We start from the raw sequence: 21,023 nt of genomic DNA, 5'->3' as shown, positions 1-21,023 counted from the left end.
TACAGAAAAACAAAAATCTAATATTTCATTAAAATAAAGATTATTTAAAATAATTAGTTGCACCATTACTTTGGTCGAGTATATGGACAATGTAGTGCGCTATTAAAACATATATATATATGTATACAAATACAGACTTCTAACTACAACAAACTATGTATTACTTTTAAGTAGTTTAGAGTGGAAGTGAAATTGTGTTTGATTAAATGTCAATTCTTTTTAACAAACTTATATACATCTAACGTATCTTGACGGAGCTAGTAGAATAAGTTGAGCTTACATATAATATTATGCTTAATCATCGTGTATATTCACATTTTGTTTTTAATCTATCGGCATTTTGGTATAAACGCAAATGGGACGAGTGCAAATTCAATAAACATATACGTATAAATAATAAATTTGCAAACGATATACGACGTGACAAATTACGTGTAAGCTAAATACTGCAGACGTAAGCAATTTATTTCTTTTTGATTGTTTTATAGTCGCAGGTAGAATTATCTAAAGACCTGAGAAATTTCTATATGCTTAAATAAGGTATTTCTGACGAAAAATCAGCGTTACGTGTTAAGAATGATTTTATTCGTTGCTATCTTCCTACCTACAATGCCAATTTGTCTTATACTACGGACCGTTTCGTTTGATTAAAAATATACACAGTATTTATAAAATAAACAGGAACATGTCACCATATTCGTCTCCCGTCGTTGATGACAAAAATGTAATTCCTTTTTCGCTTATCTCTTTTTCCTATTTTTGAGCCCTCGTAAAAATAACTCTCTCCCCTTCTTTTCATAAGTTCAAAAAACATCCGCCTATAATTCTATGGTTTAACATGCCTGATGTTATTACATAATATCCTATGCATTGTATCTACAAGGCGCGTGCAGAAAGTCATATTCATGTTGTAAAAAAAAGTTATATATGTACTCGTTTTACAAGTATATTCGACAATCGAGTGTCGCTCGCCAAGCGTTAATGTTACAACTAGAACTTTCTCGATCCGGAAATAATTTCTTGATAAAGTTCTGGTGTGATTTCGACGTATTCTTTGTTACCGGATAAAAAGTACATCTTGTCTTGAATTTTGCTCGGATCGAAACCTTCCTCTTGAAGGTTCATCTTCTTCAACTTGAATGTCCCTGTTATTTCCAGTTCTTTCACAATTCTCAAGAAGATTGGTCTAGCATACGCTGGCAGTGCTTTCTCCAAACCTTCTGCAAGAGCTTTGAAATCCAGAAGGCTGTCTGGGTCAACTATCGCTGCCATTCCTGCTCTTCCTTCCATTCCAGGCACCTTCGGCGATATTAAAATTAATTCAAGTTTTTAGATTTAAAATACAAGTCAAACTTTATATTCAAAAAAGTGTGACAAGTTTTACGTAGTAATTAACTATGTCTCTTATTAAAATTATCTATGCATTAATGTTATATTAAAAGCGGATATAATTATTTTTGTTAACAAACCTGAACTCCGTAAACGGTAGCGTCTCTTTTTCCTGCGATATTACTGATAACTCCCTCCACTTCTGCAGTAGCAACGTTTTCTCCTTTCCACCTAAACGTGTCGCCTACTCTATCCTTGAAATAGATATAACCGTATTCATCCTCTACTAAAATATCACCTAAAAAAAGAATTCCAGAAAATAGAAATTATCTTAAGAGAAAATCGTTGGTGATAAAGACTTTTATTTAAATGAACAATTGATTGGACGAAGGTCGTTTTACGACTGCATATAAGTACCTTATTAGTTATTAAGTACAACTCACCTGTTAGAAAGGCCTTATCACCTTTCACAAACACATCTTGTATTATTTTTCTTTTCGATTCTTCTTTATCCAGATATCCATTGAACTCTCTTAACGCGTCTCCTTCTTTTATTAATCCTATGAACATGCCTGGCTCATCTACGTCAAAAAAAAAAAAAAAGATAGTTTTGCAAAGAAAATAAGTAGAATTTCGTATTAAGCGTATTACAAAAATAAATTTAACACGACAAAACTAATATTTCAGCAAAGTTTGCTTTCGCATCCGTTATGAATTGTTTAATATCAAAGTTAAATTCTTACTTGTTTCTGCTCTTATACATAAGCCATTCGTCCCTCTAACAGGCTCGTATGTCTGATTATTTACGCGGATAATTGCTAGAGGATGAAACACTCGTGGCACGATTAGTGGCACAAAACCAACGGCACCAGTTCGACCGTCTAAATTAGCTGTAATACAACAATAACAAATTATTTAACATCTCTACGGTAAGAATTAAATATAAAAATTAGAATAAGAAATATCAGTCTATGATTTATTATTACAATTTTATTCGAATGCTATAAGTAAGTAAAACTGATTACAATATAAAATATAAGAATATTTTCCAAATGTCTTTAACTTATAACGTTCCTACACGTATAATTAAAATATTGAATATTACCAATGTTAGCATTGCCCTCGCTAGACCCGTAGAATTCGGAAATTCGTTTAATATTGAAGCGTTTGACAAATTCGCTCCAAATCTGCGGCCTCATGCCATTTCCAAACATGAGTCTCAAACGATGAGCATTATCTTCCGGTTTAGGGGGTGCATTCAGCAAGTAACGACACATTTCACCGACGTATTGCGCTGCCTAGCAAACAAAATTACAATTTGATAGGAACAGGCTATTACATTTAAAAGTTGCACAGTGTCCAATTGAGTGTTATACTACGCACTAACTTAATAATTTAAAGCGCATTAATAATAAAAAATATTCTCTTATAAATTATGCAATTGTTGCAAATTAATCAGTAACGAAAACACTTAATATAATTTGGATGTTTTAGAGGTATTAACGATATCAGTAAATTAATTATTTTTCATAAAGTTTAGGAACAAAATAACGTCGAATATTTAATTTGTAGCAAAATGACTCAAATCTGTATAGCGCAATGTATTAACTTATTCTTGTTTATAAGCCGTCCCTTCTGCTTTGCAGAGACCAATGGATATCGTGACGAAAATGAACGAATTGAAAATCCAATTTTGTAAGCATTAATTTCACTGAGATCGCTATACAGTATAAAAATTTTGTAAATCACCTACGGTACAATTATATTTGATGCAATCTGTCCAATAAGCCGACACTGAAAACTTGGTCCTTAACACGGTTGGTATACCTTTCAGAATTGCGAAACCTACTCCAAGCATTCCACCAGCAGTATGGTACAAGGGATTTGGATTGTATAGGATATCACCCGATCTCAAGCCCACCAAATTAAAGGGCATTACGACCAGCAAGTATCTGTAACACGTACGTTACGTTATTATTTTTATTCTTTGTATCATAAAGCCAAGTATTATAATGACAAGGTGGAAATAACGTTAACGTTGTTTCAATTATTTATAACACAGATAGTACTTTTATATCATAAATAGTAATCACTCAAACCGTTATTGTCTGATTCGATGTATGTAATCTTGTCTGACGAGCTTGAAATTGAAATAGTTTTAAAGAATGTTAGCAGAAATAAAATATTTATAAAAAGTAGGAGTCTAAAATTGAAAGAAATTCTTAAGATCTTTCTATATACTTTTTCATTGCAAGTCATGTTCAAAATTAATATTAAATTAAATTGCTTCTTCGTTTCGTCCAAAAGAATTAACGATAAATCGGAATGAAAGTTGACATGGACAGGAGCTGGGGTATTTTATTAGTAGCATAAAACAGTCATAATGCAGGCAGACAGGAAGCAGTCTCTGGGTAAAGAGACTACATTTACATGTAATCTCATTCTCGACGAGTCGTAAGGCTTTCCTGAGAGGATTATAGATCATTTATACGTTCAGCAGGGAGATAATTCATTCTGTACACGGAACTCTGCCTAAGAATAAATGAAAGTTTAAAAACCTTCGCTAAAAATTGCTCTAACGGTACAAATCGGGTTCGTTGTCTGTTTTTTTTTTTATATATTCCATAATGAGCAGAATTGGAAATTACATATTTTCGATAAAATATTTCCAACGATACCGTTATCCGTGGAAAAAAAACTTGCTTAAAAATATTTTATTTGCTAACAATAAATTAATTTACCACGCTAGAAATAATAACTATTTATAGTAGTAAAATGTCCAATAAATGAAACGTTCAATGTTTAATGCATGTACAATCACTTCTGCCTTTAAAACTTTATTTCCTTTTCTAAAATCATTTTTCTCTTTAGAGTTTCGTTCGAATTATATTGTCTATTAGATTTTAGATAATACAATTACGCAGACCTGGAATTATCGGTTCTATAATTATGTTACAAAGTTAATTGTAATCAGGAGATTTACTCAATCGCCATATAATACCATTAAAAGAAATACCGTTGATTCGACTTTAAGTTTCTAAAGGGTTGTCGTTCGACACTGAGCTAGGTACGGAGAGTCGATATTTTTACATAATAAATCAACTTTTGTGTTAAAGATTATAGTAAATTCCAGGGTATAGTATCTAACAATACTATCAACCTTGACCACTTTTTAGTTAAAGTTCAATGCAAAAAAGAATCAAACCGCGTCATACAGAATGTGTTTCACTTGCTTGATTTTTTTAAAACTATAAGTATACTTTCAAAAGTAACGATTATATTTAACACGATTCGAAATAATAATTTTATAAATGATACTAAGCAAGCCGGTCACCCTCTTTGATCGAACCAAAGGTAAAAGAATAAGAGCTTCGTTTCGCTACGTTTAAAGAATATGCGATCTTACCTCGAATTGAGAACTATCGCAACTTTCGGTAAACCAGTGGTACCGCTTGTGTAAAAGTATAGCAGCTTATCCCGGTAATTGGGTTCGTCTTTTACGACAGGCTCGTTTGTGCTGGCTTCCGATAGAAGTTTGTTCAAATCGTACACTCCGCTCTCACAGGTTTCAGACTTGAAACATACTTTGTATCTCACGATTCCCTGGATCGAGTCCATAATGTCATCGACGGCTAAGAAGACAATTTAATTTTTATATATTTATCCGAATTCTTGTGTTACCTACATTTCTATAATCATCGTTATTTCTAACGTGGAAAATTCAATAATTTATACTACGATTTACACGCTATTGTTAGAAGAATATACCGAAATATCTCTTCAACTTTATTTTGATGATTTTAATGGCTGAACAAGCATTCGATTTACCCTTCCCTCTCTCGCCCTCTGATTTTTATACAACCTTTCATACTCGACTAAAATCAACACGTACAATCAGAGAAAATTACATTTTGTAATAAATTAAACGTTAAAGATAGCAAGTTATCTCCAATTCCATTAACAATGATCTTTACTTAATAATTGTTCTACATCTTGAATAACGATTTCTTTGTGATTTCTCGTTCTTTCAATTGCCTTTTCTTCCCTTTCTTTATCATATCGTAATTATTGCAAGATAAATCACGTCCATGTCATATTTACCAGACGAGTATTCTTCCACGTAAATAATACTCTTCACTTTAGCGATACGAAGACAATGAATCAAAGACTGGAGACGCAAATTTGTGTTAATCAGTGCAGTAACGACACCGAGTTTTCCCAGGCCGAGCCAAATAGCGGCATATTCTGGTCTATTGGGCATCATTAAGGCCACAGCATCTCCTTTTACGTAACCAGCTTTTTGAAAAACGTATGCAATCTGGTTGCTATATTTATTAATCTGCAAATTTGAATTTTTTAACATTATCCTCTTGTCTCTTATATCTGCAGATGAAAGAGAAAATATAACTAATCGTTATATTTAGTGTATTATTTGCAAATAATAAATAAAAAAAAAAGAGAGTACAATAAACAGAGATGATTTTCACTTGGATCTGTAACGATGCATGAAATACCTGTCTGACTCTTTATAATTCTGTTTGAATAATTAATTAAATTAATTTACAACCTTTTCATATACCACTGCAGGTGTATTCGTGTTTATGAACAAATGAAAATTATTTTAAACAGACAAAATTCGTGCAGAGATATAAACGAAAATGTAATCTTCCTCTGCTTCGATTTTCTTTAAAGAAAAGCTAAAGATTTAAAAAATCCACAAATAAGAAATTAATTCCCACGATTTAAGTTACTAAGTTAATTCTGCTTGAAGAATTAATTAAATTAATTTACAACCTTTTTATATACCACTGCAGGTGTATTTGTGTTTATGAACAAATGAAAATTATTTTGAACAGACAAAATTCGTGCAGAGATATAAACGAAAATGTAATCCTCCTCTGCTTCGATTTTCTTTAAAGAAAAGCTAAAGATTTAAGAAATCGACAAATAAGAAATTAATTCTCACGATTTAAATTATCGAGTTAATTTTGCTTGAAGAATTAATTAAATTAATTTACAACCTTTTTATATACCACTGCAGGTGTATTCGTGTTTATAAACAAATGAAAATTATTTTGAACAGACAAAATTCGCGCAGAGATATAAACGAAAATGTAATCCTCCTCTGTTTCGATTTTCTTTAAAGAAAAGCTAAAGATTTAAGAAATCCACAAATAAGAAATTAATTCCCACGATTTAAATTATCGAGTTGGCGTGTTGCATATGTACATACGTCGGAATAAGTCCAAACTTGATCCTCGAAGAAGAAGCAAGGCTTGTTAGGATAACGATCCACTCTTTTCTTAAATACCTTCACGACGGTCATATTGTTTCGACGTTGCCCTTTTATTTCGATTTCTGCCGTAACAGCACGATACAGGAATCTGAAAATTAGAAACATAATTTTTCAGGAGATTAAGAGTTCGATAAAATTATATATTTTTATCGAAAAACTCGAATCTTCCTTCTAGCTGTACGTTTATTGCATTTCCAATGAATTGAATTTTAAGTCGTCGCTTAATTTCTTGCTTAACGTTTATCGCGCTTTTTCGGTACTATAATACCTTGATCTAAATTTTTTACGTTCACACTGACGCAATTACGTTTATTCAAAAAAAATATTTGCATAAACAAGATAACATTTATCTGTTTTAATTTCGCGAGGCATGAATCGAACTTTGCTAATTCCTCTAAATAAATATATTTATCTCAAAAATATTTTAGCGAATTTTCAAGATTCTGGAACTCTGCAGACCTTCCAATTAAAGTTTAACTTTGCCTACGATTTTATAAAAGAAAAAAAAAAAAATGTCATAAATTGTATTATCTTTTCCGAGTTCATCCATTATTACAAGTGGAATAGATAACTGATTACATACATTATATTTAATTATTAGATTCGATAAACTAAAAGTAAGTATATAGATACTAACGACAAGATAAATACCAGTGTCATTAACATTGGTAATGACAAAAGTTTCTAGATAACACCTACGGTAAGAAGTAAGGTATAATACGAGAAATGCTTTATGTTACGAGGTATCGTGAAAAGTTGTTAACAAAAATATTACATCGTATCGTATCTTAGATAGAAAAGTAAAAAAAGACGAAGGTAACAGTTTGACTAGGAATCAAAAGAAAACAAATTAATTTTCTACTAAGAAGTAAATCTACTCTACTTGCATCGATAGGATATGCTACTAATTAATGGCATACCGCTAAACTTATAATTGATATAAAATAATTTCATTCGCGCATACAATATCGAGTGCAATTTTAAAATTATAACTAAGTTAACAATGTTCGAAACGATTTAATAAAGAAATTGTAAAGATATACATATCTTGCGACATGTTGGTAGTCTATATCTAATATACGCATGTACGTAGTATGTCTAACAAAGCACGACCTACTTTTTCTTATCGTCTAATGCGTTGCTTATTCTTATCTTCTAATTTCATTGCTGAATATTTAACATTGAAAAATTCCTTGTCCATCTATGCCTTATATTTTTTACTTTTCTTTGAAATTCTAAAGACTCTTAAATTTAGATAATTACTCTTCTTTGTTGTCCGTGCCTTGTATTTCCAGTTTTCTCTATGAAGTTTAATCGTTAAAAATTACGAGGATACGTGATCATGTTGGATTTAAATACTCGAAATATGGACATATGGAGTTAAGACGTTGCTTAAAGTCCCCTATATAAATCTTAATTTTTCACCAAATACTTGTAAACGAAAGAAGATGTCAGATTTATTTCTTTTAGACCTCCAGAGTTGCATACTCCCTTCCGCTGTCCATCTTATGTCTTAAAATTCTAATTATAAATACTCAACGCTGTATAATCCATTCTCCCTTGTTCGCCCGTATTTTCTATTTTCTATGTCTTCTTCGGATTTTAATCATATTTAGAACTGTCGGTTCATTTCCCTTTGTCCTCGTACGTTATTAACGTTTTTTCTTCGAATTCCTATCATTTAAAATTGACAATTATCCAGCTTCCTCGGCTTTGATTTAATTAAGATCGAAACTTTTCGTTTCTCCTTCAAATTCTAATTATATCAAACGTTTAATTCGTTCGTTCCTTTATTCCCTCAACGCTGTGCTCTCTATTTTCTTCACCAAAATTTCCATCATACAGAAAGTTATAAAATTGAAAGTTGCTCGTGTCGTTTATTTGAAAGAAATATTTAGGATGCTACAAGAACTGTGATTATACGCGAACATTTATCTACAATTTTATTGGACGGTAAAATTTCATTGCTGTTTACGCTACTATTTATATTGCGTTTCATATCATAAACATGACACATTTTAATGTTAATGATCATTTATCGGTACGCCATTGATGAGACATCGTATATAATGTTTGAACTTTGAACTATCATCGATAAACAAGTAAAACTTGCAACTTATTCAAATTTGTTTGTCAGCGATAAGTTAGTTTAAACGACATTATCGCATAGTCCAAGATACACATTGATTGAACTTTGGAATTTTTATCAGTCACAGGAAGTGCGTTGCGCGTACGTGCACCTTTTCCAATAATAACAAGCTTTCATGCTCGTCTTTTAATGTTAATTATAACAACTAGTTAAATAAAATCTTGTTGGTATGTGTATGCGTATTTAAATAATTCAGCTATCTACCGGATAAATAGGAAAATTCTACTTTTTTCATTACCTTGCGTATATCGTATGTGGTGCTGCGAGAACATAATCACTGCTAATTCTGATCAGGAGCAACAAATAGTATTAAAATAGACTTAGGATAAATCCCACGAGATTTCCACGCTCGTATTTACTATCTAAGACCGATTCTTTGATTTGAAAAATATATATGTAATTAGGAAATAATCGCGAAACACGTTCTTTCAACTACTCGAAAAAGACAGGAGCTTTTGATAAAAATCTCAGCGATAATAAGATAATATCAAAAGTATCTTCCTTTTCAAGATATTCGATATTTTATAATGCAATTTACTTTGTACTCGTTGATCTCATATCGCTGCATTAAAAGCTATTAAAAGCGTGATACTAAATAGGAAAATAAATTTTTCCTGCCTCTTAAGCATTGTCAGACAGAAAATTGTATTCGATCAGCTTTGTATCAACTTTTACAAATACGCTCAATCGACTAATGGCATTATGCGTCGACACGATGCAACGGGTACGGAACAGTGCGAGAAACATATTTATTATGAGATGTAATAGTGTGTGTGAGAGAGAGAGAGAGAGAGAGACGATCTATTTTTCTCCAATAACAATTCCATACCCTTATCACATCTTGTTTGATCTTCGAATATTCTATCTGATCATCCCTCTCTAATCTACTCCGTTAACCTTTGTATTTCGCAATCAAAGTTCATTTAACCGTCGATGGTAACGGAACTATGTTTCTTGCATTAGACAAATAATTCCGCGTTCTGCTCTCGTTACTGACACTACCGATACCACTTTGTCGCATTATCAAATGACGTGTGCACTACTTTTGCGACATATACATCGAAAACAGAAAAACGAGTAGATACAAGCATATTTACCAAAGTAAGCATTTCTTTTCTCTAACGGTCTTTTCAGCCAACGAGCGTAGCCTTACGCAGGTCAGTGACCGTTCGCGATTGAAGAAACGCATCTGGTATAAGCAAGTACTTTCTCGTCGCGGACGAAAGCGAAACGTTTAAAAAACAATTAAAAAGGCTATACGATGGTACTGGTAATGACTTTGTATAGAGCGAAGCAAGCGATAAGGCTGATAAGGAGCCGCGATATGAACGTTGAATTATTGGGATCAAGCGTATAGAGGATCGAGCTTCCTACAGTTTTCTTTGTCAATATTCTCTTATTAGTAAACTTCTCCTTTTAGCTGCATAATAAATATAATGTATAAGGATTATAGGAAAAAATATGATAAGTAGATTTTTAAATAAATAAATGTTGCAAACAGAAAGAAAAGAAAATTCGCTGTTTAACGCGTTAATAGAAAATAAATTAAACTGTCACAAGGAAACGAAATATTATATAATTACGATAACTACGAAATGCTTAGTCTGGACTAATAAACATTACTTTCATGAATACTTCATAAACGCAACGAATGACCTGCGCATGGTAAGGCTATGAAATATAGCACATCCATAGAGATTCATAGTATAAATTTCCAGGCGTGAATTCTTTCTAGTAATAAAGCTTGTCGTACAATAATCTCGCGAAGACCTTATGCACTTTAAACCGAGATCAATATAGGTATATAAATAAATATTCATTTTCCTAAAAGCTTTAACACTTACTCGCTGTATTTTTAAGTAATATCTTACTACTACCACCTGAATAACCTCTAACGCAGTCGAAAGAGTTACCAACGAATATTATATAATTTGATACGTTCGATACTATTCATCAATTATCGGCATTCAACGATTTCGAATATTTGGTGAAAAGTTTTCTCTACTTCGATCCTATCAGTTTCCACATGTAACTTTAGGAAAATTTATATTTTCGCGAATATAAGGTAAAGAATTATTTTACATACTGTAATAAATCTTATTAACGAGCACTATAATTTCGATGTTTCACACGTTTTTGCATTATGTCCACATTGTTGCACTTTCAAATTCTCCACGAATGCACAAAAATTGGCAGTCAATGGATAATAATAGATTTAGGACTTACTTCAGGTCACGAGGTAGAACTTTGCAAATGATATATAGCTTCCGATGAAATCTGCAGATAACTGGAAGCAAGGCCAAAGCAAGCGCGATCTGGGCAATCTTGTTGAACCCAGGGAAACCGAACCTCGTCGCCACAACACCGAACATCGCAGCAATAACACCCAGAGCTAACAGCAAAAGTGTAACATCCATGATCCAGCGTCACCCAGTTTGTTCGCCGAGATCTGGTACCCGTACCTCGGAACTGCAAAAGATAACGCGATGATCAGTTTCCTTATATGTATGTCGAATATGAAAAAACGAATTATATCGCGTACTGTTCCTCTACGCAAGGTAAAAAACGTTTCCACGAGAATAACGTCGCTACTTTTGCACCAAAAAAGATTAATTTAATTTTCTATTTTACATATAGGAAAGTTAACTTCTATGTAGAACGATTACTCTCTGGCGTTTCAAAATTACGTAAGGTAACACAATCGGTAGCTTTATTTCTGACTCGCACAAAGTGTAGCGATCAATACTTAGCATTTTAAGGGTTGACGACGTAATCGTATCAATTATTCGCATATCGAGTCAAACTTTCTTCAATTTTATTAAATTCTGGCGCATTTAAATGCCACGGCCAGTCTTTTCTATTTTGAAGCCAACAAAAACACGCCACGAACGATGTTTGCATCTGAGAGTCTTGCTACGAACCACGCTCGGTCTCTTTGTTGAAGAACTTATACCGAATTAATACGACAAGGTTCTTTGTTTCAAAGATGCACGAGATCGCTTGGACGGCCTCCTTGTCTTGAAGTCGCACGTGCTACAGCTCCGACAACCGCAACCTACCGCTATAGGGATACGCGAGTGCCACAACAACGATCATTTATACCTATGTGCAACGTGCCACGATCAATATTACATCCAGAACCGCGTAAAACGCCCCGATGAATCTTTCATGCTCGAATGTCACATCGTCACTTTCCTCACGCGCAATTATATATAACAAAAACCTACGAGTTAACGTTTTAAAAGATAAATACCACGATCATTTTAAGTTATTATTAAATATCGAAACCAGATAAGATATTACTATAGTATAACTATGCAAAATTCGATGCATTTTGATGTTCCACTACCACAACCCTTTATATCCCTTTATATCACAATTACAATCGCGACGATCAATATATCCTACGTTTTACTAATACCACGATCCAGCTGAGATAGTATATAAAAATATCACGATCTTTTGATCCAATCCCGATCCAGTTCCCTCATATATATTTTGTACGAAATACCAAGTGATTTTAACAAAATCGCAGGAACTTTATTCAAGATTTCTTTTGTTAAAATGAAATTGCACGTGGTGCACGAGAATAAATAAGTACCTTACTCGTTTCAAGGGGTACGAGAAGCACCACGGTTGATCCTGAATTGAAAAATCGTACGAGACAGCGTGCAAATCAATATCCTGTGCCTCTCGGAGCGAGGCCACTCTCGACGATGCACCAACAACACTAACAGCCGGCAAAGTGACTGACTGGACTGCAGAAACCGCGTTCCGACGGCACTTCGCTATTGCGCCACCACTGAGAATAATTCTCGAGCGATAGTGTACGTACAAAGCAACAGAAAATCGAAGTTTTATTTTAACGAGATTCCTACCAACGGCGTTCCTCCAACTTCACGTTCCTGTCGCATCGCTACTAGGCATGCCCAGTTACTCTGCGAACCTGAGCAAGCGCTGTTTTGTTTCGTGTATGCTTTTTGCTTTCGAGTTTGTCTATTGAGAGTTTTTTTAAAAAATCACGATTAAAGATAAACGAGCAAAGAAAAGTGAAATAGAAAAAAAAAATTCTATTCGAAAACATTTATTAGAAACAGTTTGCTTTTTGTATAAAGAATGCTTGAAAATTTATATTATTACGTTTCTCATTTGTATAGACTATAGACGTTAATCTATAATTCTCGTCGGTCGTCTTCATACACACAAACTTACTGCAGATATTTCGCCAGAAGGTGATATAATGTAATAAACATAAGAAGCACGTGAGGTGTTTAAAACTTATGGAACGATGTAACTTAAAAATCATTTTTGCCAAAATATGTTAAATACGTTGTAGACCTTTATTCGAGATTTCAATTTAATTATAATTCTGCTAACTATTATAATACGTTGTTATGTATGATACTTTGTTAGTTTTCAACATGAAAACTTCTGCAACCATTACTATTTACTTTTACATATTTATTAATTATAAATACAATAATACTCTATAAAAATTTGATCACATATATGTATATTTTAAAATAAAAATTCATATTGTCAATGAAAGAATTATATTTTTTAATGATCTGCGTATAATTAGATTGCAGCACCATCTATTTGTTAAAGAACAATGAATAATCAGTATTCATATAGCATAGTATATTTTAATCGAAAATATATGATTTGTAATATACGAAAAATAAACTTAAATAATATTAAAGATTATGATATATATAAAATACAAATAGGTAATACAATAGCGCATCATTTTGATTTTCAAAATAAATTTCATATTATCTCCAAATGGTTTAAATAAAACTGATTACCAGGAAAAGCGAAATTCGATTGAAATTACCAAAATCTTGATTATATCTATAATTTTATAATCACATTGAAACAAAACCTATTAAATTTAAAGTGTTATTTTAAATTTATTAAAATTGATATGAAGATTTGATAAATTAAAGAAGACAGATATACTTGAGGCTGGTTTGCTCATAAATAGTAAAGCTTAAAAATCTATTAAAAATGTAAATAAAATACGATCGTTATTCATTTTATTGTAAAATTAAATAATTATGCATTCGCACGTTACAAAAAGATATATGCAATCAAGTTTGATAAAATAATACACATGTATTAACTCTCTTTGTAATTTATAAAGGTCTTTTATATTGAGCGTCGATAAAATCAAAATTCATAGCAGGAATGTTATATGACAGAAAGAAAGTTTGATGTAGAACTATTCAATCACATGCTTTAATTTGTAATCTTCGTACTTTATTATTCATGTTTTATCATTTTCAATACATATTTTACTGCTAAACTTTTTTCAGAATACGTGTTATACAATACGTGTTTCTGCAACACATTTATTATTATCTAACGAAAGAACAAATATCGTTTAAACGTATTTTAATTAGTTCTAAACTACAACTGTTCATAAACGGGTGAAAGTGTAAATTATTTTTCATAAAAACATTTAAATCCGTGATTTATAGAATCAATATACGATTTATAAAATAACGTGCTAGTTTGTACAATTATTAGTCATTCGATTGTATGACTATGTATTAGGTGTACAACAATTTTAATATGAATTATCTCTATCATTTTGCTAGAACCGTTCGACAAAGAATTTAAGCATAAAAAGTAAATAAATGTAATTCTACCTTATAAATAAGCACCACTGACATTTCACTGTTACTTAAGTTGGATATGTACTTGACACACGTTTATGTAAAAATGCAATAGTTCTGCAACCGCATCAGCCATTTATAATCAGCATGCTACTGAATTAAACTCTCATAAAATGTTAAACAGATGTACAATAACTAACATATCTTATTTTTATTATAGCATTACTGATTTGGAGCTAAGATAGGAAATGATGGGAAGACTTAATGAACGTCCTGAAAGTGAATGTATATTTAAAAGTAAGTAGTTCTTCATAGATTTAAGAAAAATAAAGTTGGTGGCAATATGATTTGTAGCAATTTACAAAGAAATTACCTAAGTTTGCTGGATTGGATATAATTTTTACATTGATCTACAACGGTAAATATTCTAAAATAATTATAAATTCCTTCTGTTCAATTTTGTGGACTTTTCTTGTTATATGCATTTATATCTTCTAAGTTCAAAATGTCAAATTCTATGATATTTTTTCCTGCAAATTGTCCAAATACTCCATTCGATATGCTACGTTTAACAACTGCAAAATAAAGATATATACATTAATGCGATCAATGATATTAAACAATCATTAGATAGTACTGAATATACCGACCATTTGAATTTACTTTTGTCAACATATATGTTGGTAAATCCTGACATTCACGAGCTATATATGTCCCAACAACTGATAAATCAGAGATTGGTGGAGTAACCACTTTCATTGTTTTACGCACAATTTCTGTGTCTACTTCGTAATAACCTGCAAACATTATAAAGATAAAAAATATATTATTATATTACTTATTTCCAAATTCGAATTCATTTGTTTTACAAAATATACGAAAATTACCGTTATACATTTTTCTGAGAAGATCATACATATTGCGTGGTGGTAAAACTGCTTGACGATCGAGTGGCATCACAAAGCAACATTGCCCATCAATATCAATTATGCCAGTTTTATTCTATAAAGAAATAAATTATACAGAGTAATATATTCTTTCTATCGGATACTTTATATAATACATATTTCAACATGCTTACAATGTTAAAATCATGTACAAATCGACCTTGACGCCCTCCACGGAAATCTGGCACATCAATTTTCTCATAGTGCTCATTTTCCAAATCGATCTCAAATCGTTCCTTGAAGAAGGAATTTTTGATGCTATCTACATTTTTCGCGATATCCGTAGTTTCCTGATCTGTAGTTCCCCTCAAACCTTGTATAATCAAACCATAGTCAATATCTTTCACAATATCCATAGCTTCTTGTTCTGTAATTCTTCTCAAACCTTGTATAACTAGATGAGAATCTGGTACCAAGCCTCCGTATGATGTATCTTTGATATGAGGTGCTTTGCTTAATTTGTCATAACGAATGCTGTACCATCCAGTTTTAAATCTGTGCATTTGTGTTCTAGCATATTGTCTGTATATGTATAATCCACCTATGACTCCAATTATCAGAATCATCAATGCAACAAGGTACAGTAAAAACGTTGCGGTCACATGAATGCGATAAATGCTTCTTCGGGAAACAAAATAATGACCTCCTACATCGGACTTCAAGCATTGTGCCTCTGCATCCCGTTTACCATTTTCCTATTTAGATAATGATATTTATTTATACTGAACCCTACTTCATGAGTTTTGATGAAAACAATGTTTGATGAAGAAAAAAATATCATTTTAATATTTACAACGATTAACTAAATGGGAACAGCAATTTTCTAGAAATGAACTCTCATCTATCTATATCAATTTTACAATCCCACCACCACTATATCGTCGCTGGTCTGCGATAATGGTGAATACGTGTAACGAACTATTAAACGACGTCATAAAATGATCAAATACGCAGCACTATGCAAAAGGCAAAGATAAAATTACATTTACACACAAATAAATTTATCAAAAATGAATAAAATTCATGGAAAACAATAAATTCGATGACATGATGAATATTTATTTATGAAGAGCAAACTAGATTTAAAATTTCTGCGATTATTTCTATTAATGTTTCATCGTTAACAACATTAAAATATCACTAATGTTAGAGTTTGATAAATATCAAAATAGTGCTAACCGCTGAATTCTCCGCAATAAACAACGGTTGTTCCTTCTTCTCAGTAATGGCCTTTGTGATGATCGTCATCTTGATAAATGTTTTGATTTCAGTATTCTTTTAAATATCAATAGACCTCTAGCACGAAAATATTTTCCGTGCGTTCGATCGTACAATTATAACGAATAATCACCACACTTTGACAAATATCGAAATGTAACACAACTTGCACAACGTAGCTAAGTATCGCGCGCTATATCCACAAAATTTCAGGATGAACTACATACATATATACATACATATAACTACACACACATATAAATGCAACCGAGATTGATCGGTGACAACCGCGCCCTCAATGCACTAATAAATACTATTTGCGCATGCGTCAACTCTGTGTGAAAGGAAGTCGACCGCTTCTCAATGTTTTCTACGTATAACAGGTATTTTATGTATTTATATGTGCAATTTTGACTGCACACGCGCGCGCGCGCACACACACAGGCACACACAGATACACACACACACACACACACACACACACACAAAACTATACAACTTAGAATATTACATGATTTACACAAAGTACGAAGTCTTAATATTATTATTATTTAATATCTTTTTTATGCATTCAATGTTTACAGTATTTTCAATCACGATATATAGAAATTATGGATAAAATTCAGTGTACATTTCAAAATGCTAAATCAAAAGAAGAGCAGGGAAATAATTTGATTGTAAAAGAAGAAATAATTGATAAATGCACGGAACTTGATCATGATGAATTAGTCAAGCTAACAAAAGGAGCAATTCGTAATATAATTGAAAGTGATCCGTTACTTTCTGGTCTACCGGCGGATGTTACTATCGAGGAACTCAAAGCTCAAATTGCAGTTGCACAAGGACAAGCGATAACTTTGTATTTGAATCGTGGAGAATTACCAAAACTTGGAATTGTGGTGAAACATTTTTCAAATAACATATATTTCTTATATTATGTATTACGTTATTATACATTTGACATTGTTTGTATATAACATTTACTATGTTTGATAATTAAAATAAAGAAAAATTAGGAAAACAATCTATAACAATTTTTGAATTATTTTAAATTGATTCTTTATGATTTTAGGTACCTCCTCACCACACTACAGTCCTAGATCTCAAGAAAGCTATAAAACGACATACAAATTTATCTCTGAAGAGAGAGAAGGTTAAAAAAAAGATAAGTTGGAAACATATTTGGAAAAAGTATCATCTATGTTTTGAGAATGTTAGATTAATAAATGACAATGAAAATATAAAAGCTTATGGAATCACAAACAAAGCAGAATTACATTATGTAAAAAGACGCAGGGAAAGAAATAAATTGATAAAACATTCTTAGTTTTTTCATAAAACGTGTAATATGTAAATGCTGTAATTTTACATTACATAGCAATTTATACTTTAAAAAGTACACTATACTATTATTATTAATTAGATTTCTCATATATATATTATGTTTTAGGTAAACTTTTGTATTTTGGTTGTTGAATTTGACATTTTAGATATGGATTGACATCTTCTAATAAGAGACAAGTTAAATCAAATGCTGCAGTTCCATAAAAATTAGTTACAGTTAATTTCTTCAAGTTAGGCATTCTATATAGCGCTTCTAGTCCCCTTTCTGTCACATTTTCACATTCTGATACGTCAAGATGCTCTAAATTTGGGAATTCCGCAGCCAATTTATCCAATGACCAATCATTAATTGTTTTACAACCTCTGAAGCTTAGTGTTCTTAAATCATAGAGATTAAAAATAAAATCAAGATGTTCATATTGTATAGGATATCCATTGAAATCTATTTCCTCTAAAATAAAGTTTTCATCATATTCGTTTGGGAATTTTAAAAGTTCACTCTTTTTAGTTTTATCTATCCATTCACTGTGATTTTTGAACCTTATTTTACCACTACACTCTATAACATATTTAGCTGCTGCCAAATTTGGACCTGCTATGATATATTTTTTATATTGTTCTTTTTCGATAAATTCCTTATAATTTTCTTTTTGACGTTTCCACCAATGTCCTAGACGTAATACAAGAAAATCATGTATAGAAGGTGCTTCTACCTTTACAAGCATTCCTAGTGGTGGACCGTAAACGTGTTTGCCATAAGCTTCTGCTTTTGTTCCAACAGTAATTTGTCGTTTACGTAAATACTTTATAAAGTGATTGATAGCTTCATAGTTATCATAAAACGAACGTGTCACGTTAACCTGTAGCGGTCTATAAACACTTTCATGCTCAAAAATTTGTTTGAATATCATGCGGGTACAACGTTGACGTAACATTTTTATTATACAGTTTCATATATGAATGATATCTCTTGTCTCACAAATAAATACTATGGATTCATCAACTTGTTTCAGAATATGTATAATTTTATAATATTCACTTAATAACAATACTTTTGCAAAAATTAATAGTTACTCACTAAAGTTATTGAACATCAGCGAGTATACATGTCTAATAATATACAGTGGGCATGTGCACTATAATGATACCGTGCTGTCGATAGTCAATATATCGATTTACCGCCGTAATTTAAATTATAAAAATTTCACGAATCATAAAAAATCCTCGAACCAATGATTTTTTTTACATACATTACTTGGCATAGTTATGTATACGTGTTGTAATAGAACAAGAAATACTACCATGGATGATCAGTATGTATATACATTAAATTGAAAATTATTTCATTAGCAATTATAGCATTATAATAATACTAATTGAATGGTATTGAAAATTTGTACGGATATCTATAGTTTTGCTATTATTATTGTATATTATCTAATTATTAATGCAATAAATTTAATACTCAATTAAGGAATTATTAAAATTATTAATTAATTGAATACCGAAATAATATTACATACTAACGCATTGTATTGTTTGCTACTAATGCTAATATTAATACTAGTAACACTACTAATGCTAATAAATATTTTAATAAAAGTAAGATATTTTAAATGAATCAAGTAGTTTGTGACGTGTAATTATTTTAACCTATACAATTTCTTTTGTGTAACGTACAATTTATAAAAACATGAGTTAATATTTTAAGGAAGGTGTACTTAAATTAACAAAAGAATATAAGATATTATGTTTGATAAGATACCCTTTATATTTTATACTGAATTATTTCCTCGAATTTAAAACTATTTGAAATTGACATGTCAAACATCTGAACGAATATGCAATGTTCAACAGTCGACAGTAATCAATTTACATTCTGCGGTAGTTGTCGTTAGATATTTCTTTGGTGTTGCTGTGCTGTTGAAACTGCAATACGTCTTATAATATACTTGTGCCGGTATTTTTGTGTGCAAAAATATATAAGGTGAGAAAAAATATAATTAATTCAATATAATTTATAAAGCATATAATTTTTTATTTGTAATAGTGTGTATTATTATTAAAAATGATCTAATATTCTAATAGTATTGGCGATGTCAATCTATTAATCGTATTTTGATTAAAGGGGTAATTATTTTTGGATTAATATAAAAGTCATTGGTGTGCAATTTATTAAAAGTTTGACAAGATGATGGAAGATATGCAAGAAGAGGTTAGTATTTTTCTCTTTTTTAAATAAAATATGTGTCTATTTCTGAACTGTCAGAATATGTGAATATACAGTATAGATTCACATTTTAATGCTTTTTTATATATTTATTTATTTTAAACGGTTTATTTTAATGACAAAAATTACTGTTGCTGATAGCTTATTTTATATGTACATTCACATTTGATTTAAATGATTAATATCTTTATGTAATAGTTTAATGAGTACTTTAATGTTTTAGACCCAATTTGTGGTCGATGATGTAAGCAAAATTATTAAGGAAGCGATTGAAGTATCTATTGGGGGAAATGCTTATCAACATAACAAAGTAAATCAGTGGACATCGAATGTTGTCGAAGGATGTTTGGGAAATCTTACGAAACTTCAAAAGCCATATAAATATATAGGTATGTATTTTTATAATTCATAAGAACCGATTTAGTAATTGTAGTTAAATAATTCATCTTTTATTAAATTAAAAAAATTGTTTTAGTGACTTGTACTATAATGCAAAAAAATGGAGCAGGACTGCATACTGCTAGTTCTTGCTATTGGGATAATGCTACTGATGGTAGTTGTACAGTGCGTTGGGAAAACAAGACAATGTATTGTATCGTTTCTGTATTCGGCCTAGCAATTTAACTGACTCTAGTATTTTAAATGCTTTTCCGATAAACTAAAATCTCAACAAAGAATAAAATTTCGTTTACTAAGTTGCAAAAATTACAAGTATGGTGTAGGAAATATAAAATCTATTTTACACAATAGCTTCTTCCTTTTCGCGATATATTATGTATTTTTTATATTGCAAATACATTGCATTTAAGACACTAATTATTGTATTTATTAACTAAAATATTTTGTTTTTGTATGTATATATATGTATTTATTATAATTAGGAAGTAAT

General features: G+C 31.1%; 5 protein-coding genes across 8 annotated transcripts; 2 read left to right on the top strand and 3 right to left on the bottom strand.

Moving 5' to 3' along the window:
- Positions 1-563: 563 nt before the first annotated feature.
- LOC139995876 (long-chain fatty acid transport protein 1) lies at positions 564-12,660 on the bottom strand. 2 transcript variants are annotated; one of them, XM_072019792.1, is made up of 11 exons: positions 12,376-12,660; positions 11,001-11,243; positions 6,563-6,713; positions 5,431-5,668; positions 4,736-4,961; positions 3,083-3,281; positions 2,435-2,627; positions 2,073-2,219; positions 1,773-1,910; positions 1,470-1,627; positions 564-1,299 (listed from the first exon to the last, which is right to left on the bottom strand). In XM_072019792.1, the coding sequence occupies exons 2-11, from the start codon at positions 11,189-11,191 to the stop codon at positions 991-993; spliced, it is 1,950 nt and encodes a 649-aa protein (XP_071875893.1). In that variant the 5' UTR covers positions 11,192-11,243; positions 12,376-12,660; the 3' UTR covers positions 564-990. The 2 variants fall into 2 exon arrangements, with proteins under 2 accessions (XP_071875893.1, XP_071875894.1); XM_072019793.1 differs by having other exon boundaries at positions 12,381-12,660.
- A 2,113-nt stretch (positions 12,661-14,773) lies between these two features.
- Positions 14,774-16,773, bottom strand: LOC139995900 (uncharacterized). Its single transcript, XM_072019843.1, has 5 exons — positions 16,522-16,773; positions 15,477-16,037; positions 15,283-15,397; positions 15,046-15,192; positions 14,774-14,970 (listed from the first exon to the last, which is right to left on the bottom strand). Exons 1-5 carry the CDS (start codon positions 16,588-16,590, stop codon positions 14,849-14,851), a joined length of 1,014 nt encoding a protein of 337 aa, XP_071875944.1. The 5' UTR covers positions 16,591-16,773; the 3' UTR covers positions 14,774-14,848.
- A 30-nt stretch (positions 16,774-16,803) lies between these two features.
- On the top strand, positions 16,804-18,389 carry LOC139995909 (U11/U12 small nuclear ribonucleoprotein 25 kDa protein). Of its 3 annotated transcripts, none has more exons than XM_072019853.1 (3): positions 16,804-16,943; positions 17,145-17,459; positions 17,633-18,389. In XM_072019853.1, exons 2-3 carry the CDS (start codon positions 17,172-17,174, stop codon positions 17,885-17,887), a joined length of 543 nt encoding a protein of 180 aa, XP_071875954.1. In that variant the 5' UTR covers positions 16,804-16,943; positions 17,145-17,171; the 3' UTR covers positions 17,888-18,389. The 3 variants fall into 3 exon arrangements, with proteins under 3 accessions (XP_071875954.1, XP_071875955.1, XP_071875952.1); XM_072019854.1 differs by lacking the exon at positions 16,804-16,943 and having other exon boundaries at positions 17,010-17,459; positions 17,633-17,903; positions 18,011-18,389; XM_072019851.1 differs by lacking the exon at positions 16,804-16,943 and having other exon boundaries at positions 17,010-17,459.
- Positions 17,481-18,985, bottom strand: LOC139995903 (distal membrane arm assembly component 2). The gene has a single exon (XM_072019846.1). The coding sequence runs from the start codon at positions 18,837-18,839 to the stop codon at positions 18,000-18,002; it is 840 nt and encodes a 279-aa protein (XP_071875947.1). The 5' UTR covers positions 18,840-18,985; the 3' UTR covers positions 17,481-17,999.
- A 360-nt stretch (positions 18,986-19,345) lies between these two features.
- Dlc90f (dynein light chain 90F) lies at positions 19,346-20,950 on the top strand. The gene is made up of 4 exons (XM_072019857.1): positions 19,346-19,891; positions 20,033-20,119; positions 20,358-20,523; positions 20,610-20,950. The coding sequence occupies exons 2-4, from the start codon at positions 20,096-20,098 to the stop codon at positions 20,756-20,758; spliced, it is 339 nt and encodes a 112-aa protein (XP_071875958.1). The 5' UTR covers positions 19,346-19,891; positions 20,033-20,095; the 3' UTR covers positions 20,759-20,950.
- The last annotated feature ends 73 nt before the right edge of the window (positions 20,951-21,023 follow it).

Source organism: Bombus fervidus, chromosome 16 (assembly GCF_041682495.2).
Source record: "Bombus fervidus isolate BK054 chromosome 16, iyBomFerv1, whole genome shotgun sequence".
Taxonomy (NCBI): domain Eukaryota; kingdom Metazoa; phylum Arthropoda; class Insecta; order Hymenoptera; family Apidae; genus Bombus; species Bombus fervidus.
Note: the sequence above shows the minus strand (reverse complement) of the source record. Positions and strands in the feature narration are given on the sequence as shown.

Bases quoted from the DNA above. Each gene is read 5' to 3' on its own strand.
- LOC139995876 (XM_072019792.1), bottom strand. From the start codon at position 11,191: ATGGATGTTACACTTTTGCTGTTAGCTCTGGGTGTTATTGCTGCGATG. The intron at 6,714-11,000 runs GTAAGTCCTAAA...TCTAATTTTCAG, and splicing joins GTTCTACCTCGTGACCTGAA to ATTCCTGTATCGTGCTGTTA. The intron at 2,220-2,434 runs GTAATATTCAAT...GTTGTATTACAG, and splicing joins CGAGGGCAATGCTAACATTG to CTAATTTAGACGGTCGAACT.
- LOC139995900 (XM_072019843.1), bottom strand. From the start codon at position 16,590: ATGACGATCATCACAAAGGCCATTACTGAGAAGAAGGAACAACCGTTG. The intron at 16,038-16,521 runs GTTAGCACTATT...TTATCTAAATAG, and splicing joins TTATTGCGGAGAATTCAGCG to GAAAATGGTAAACGGGATGC. The intron at 15,193-15,282 runs GTAATTTTCGTA...TAATGTTTGCAG, and splicing joins TCTCAGAAAAATGTATAACG to GTTATTACGAAGTAGACACA.
- LOC139995909 (XM_072019853.1), top strand. From the start codon at position 17,172: ATGGATAAAATTCAGTGTACATTTCAAAATGCTAAATCAAAAGAAGAG. The intron at 17,460-17,632 runs GTGAAACATTTT...TTATGATTTTAG, and splicing joins TACCAAAACTTGGAATTGTG to GTACCTCCTCACCACACTAC.
- LOC139995903 (XM_072019846.1), bottom strand. From the start codon at position 18,839: ATGTTACGTCAACGTTGTACCCGCATGATATTCAAACAAATTTTTGAG.
- Dlc90f (XM_072019857.1), top strand. From the start codon at position 20,096: ATGATGGAAGATATGCAAGAAGAG. The intron at 20,120-20,357 runs GTTAGTATTTTT...TTAATGTTTTAG, and splicing joins TGGAAGATATGCAAGAAGAG to ACCCAATTTGTGGTCGATGA. The intron at 20,524-20,609 runs GTATGTATTTTT...AAATTGTTTTAG, and splicing joins AAAGCCATATAAATATATAG to TGACTTGTACTATAATGCAA.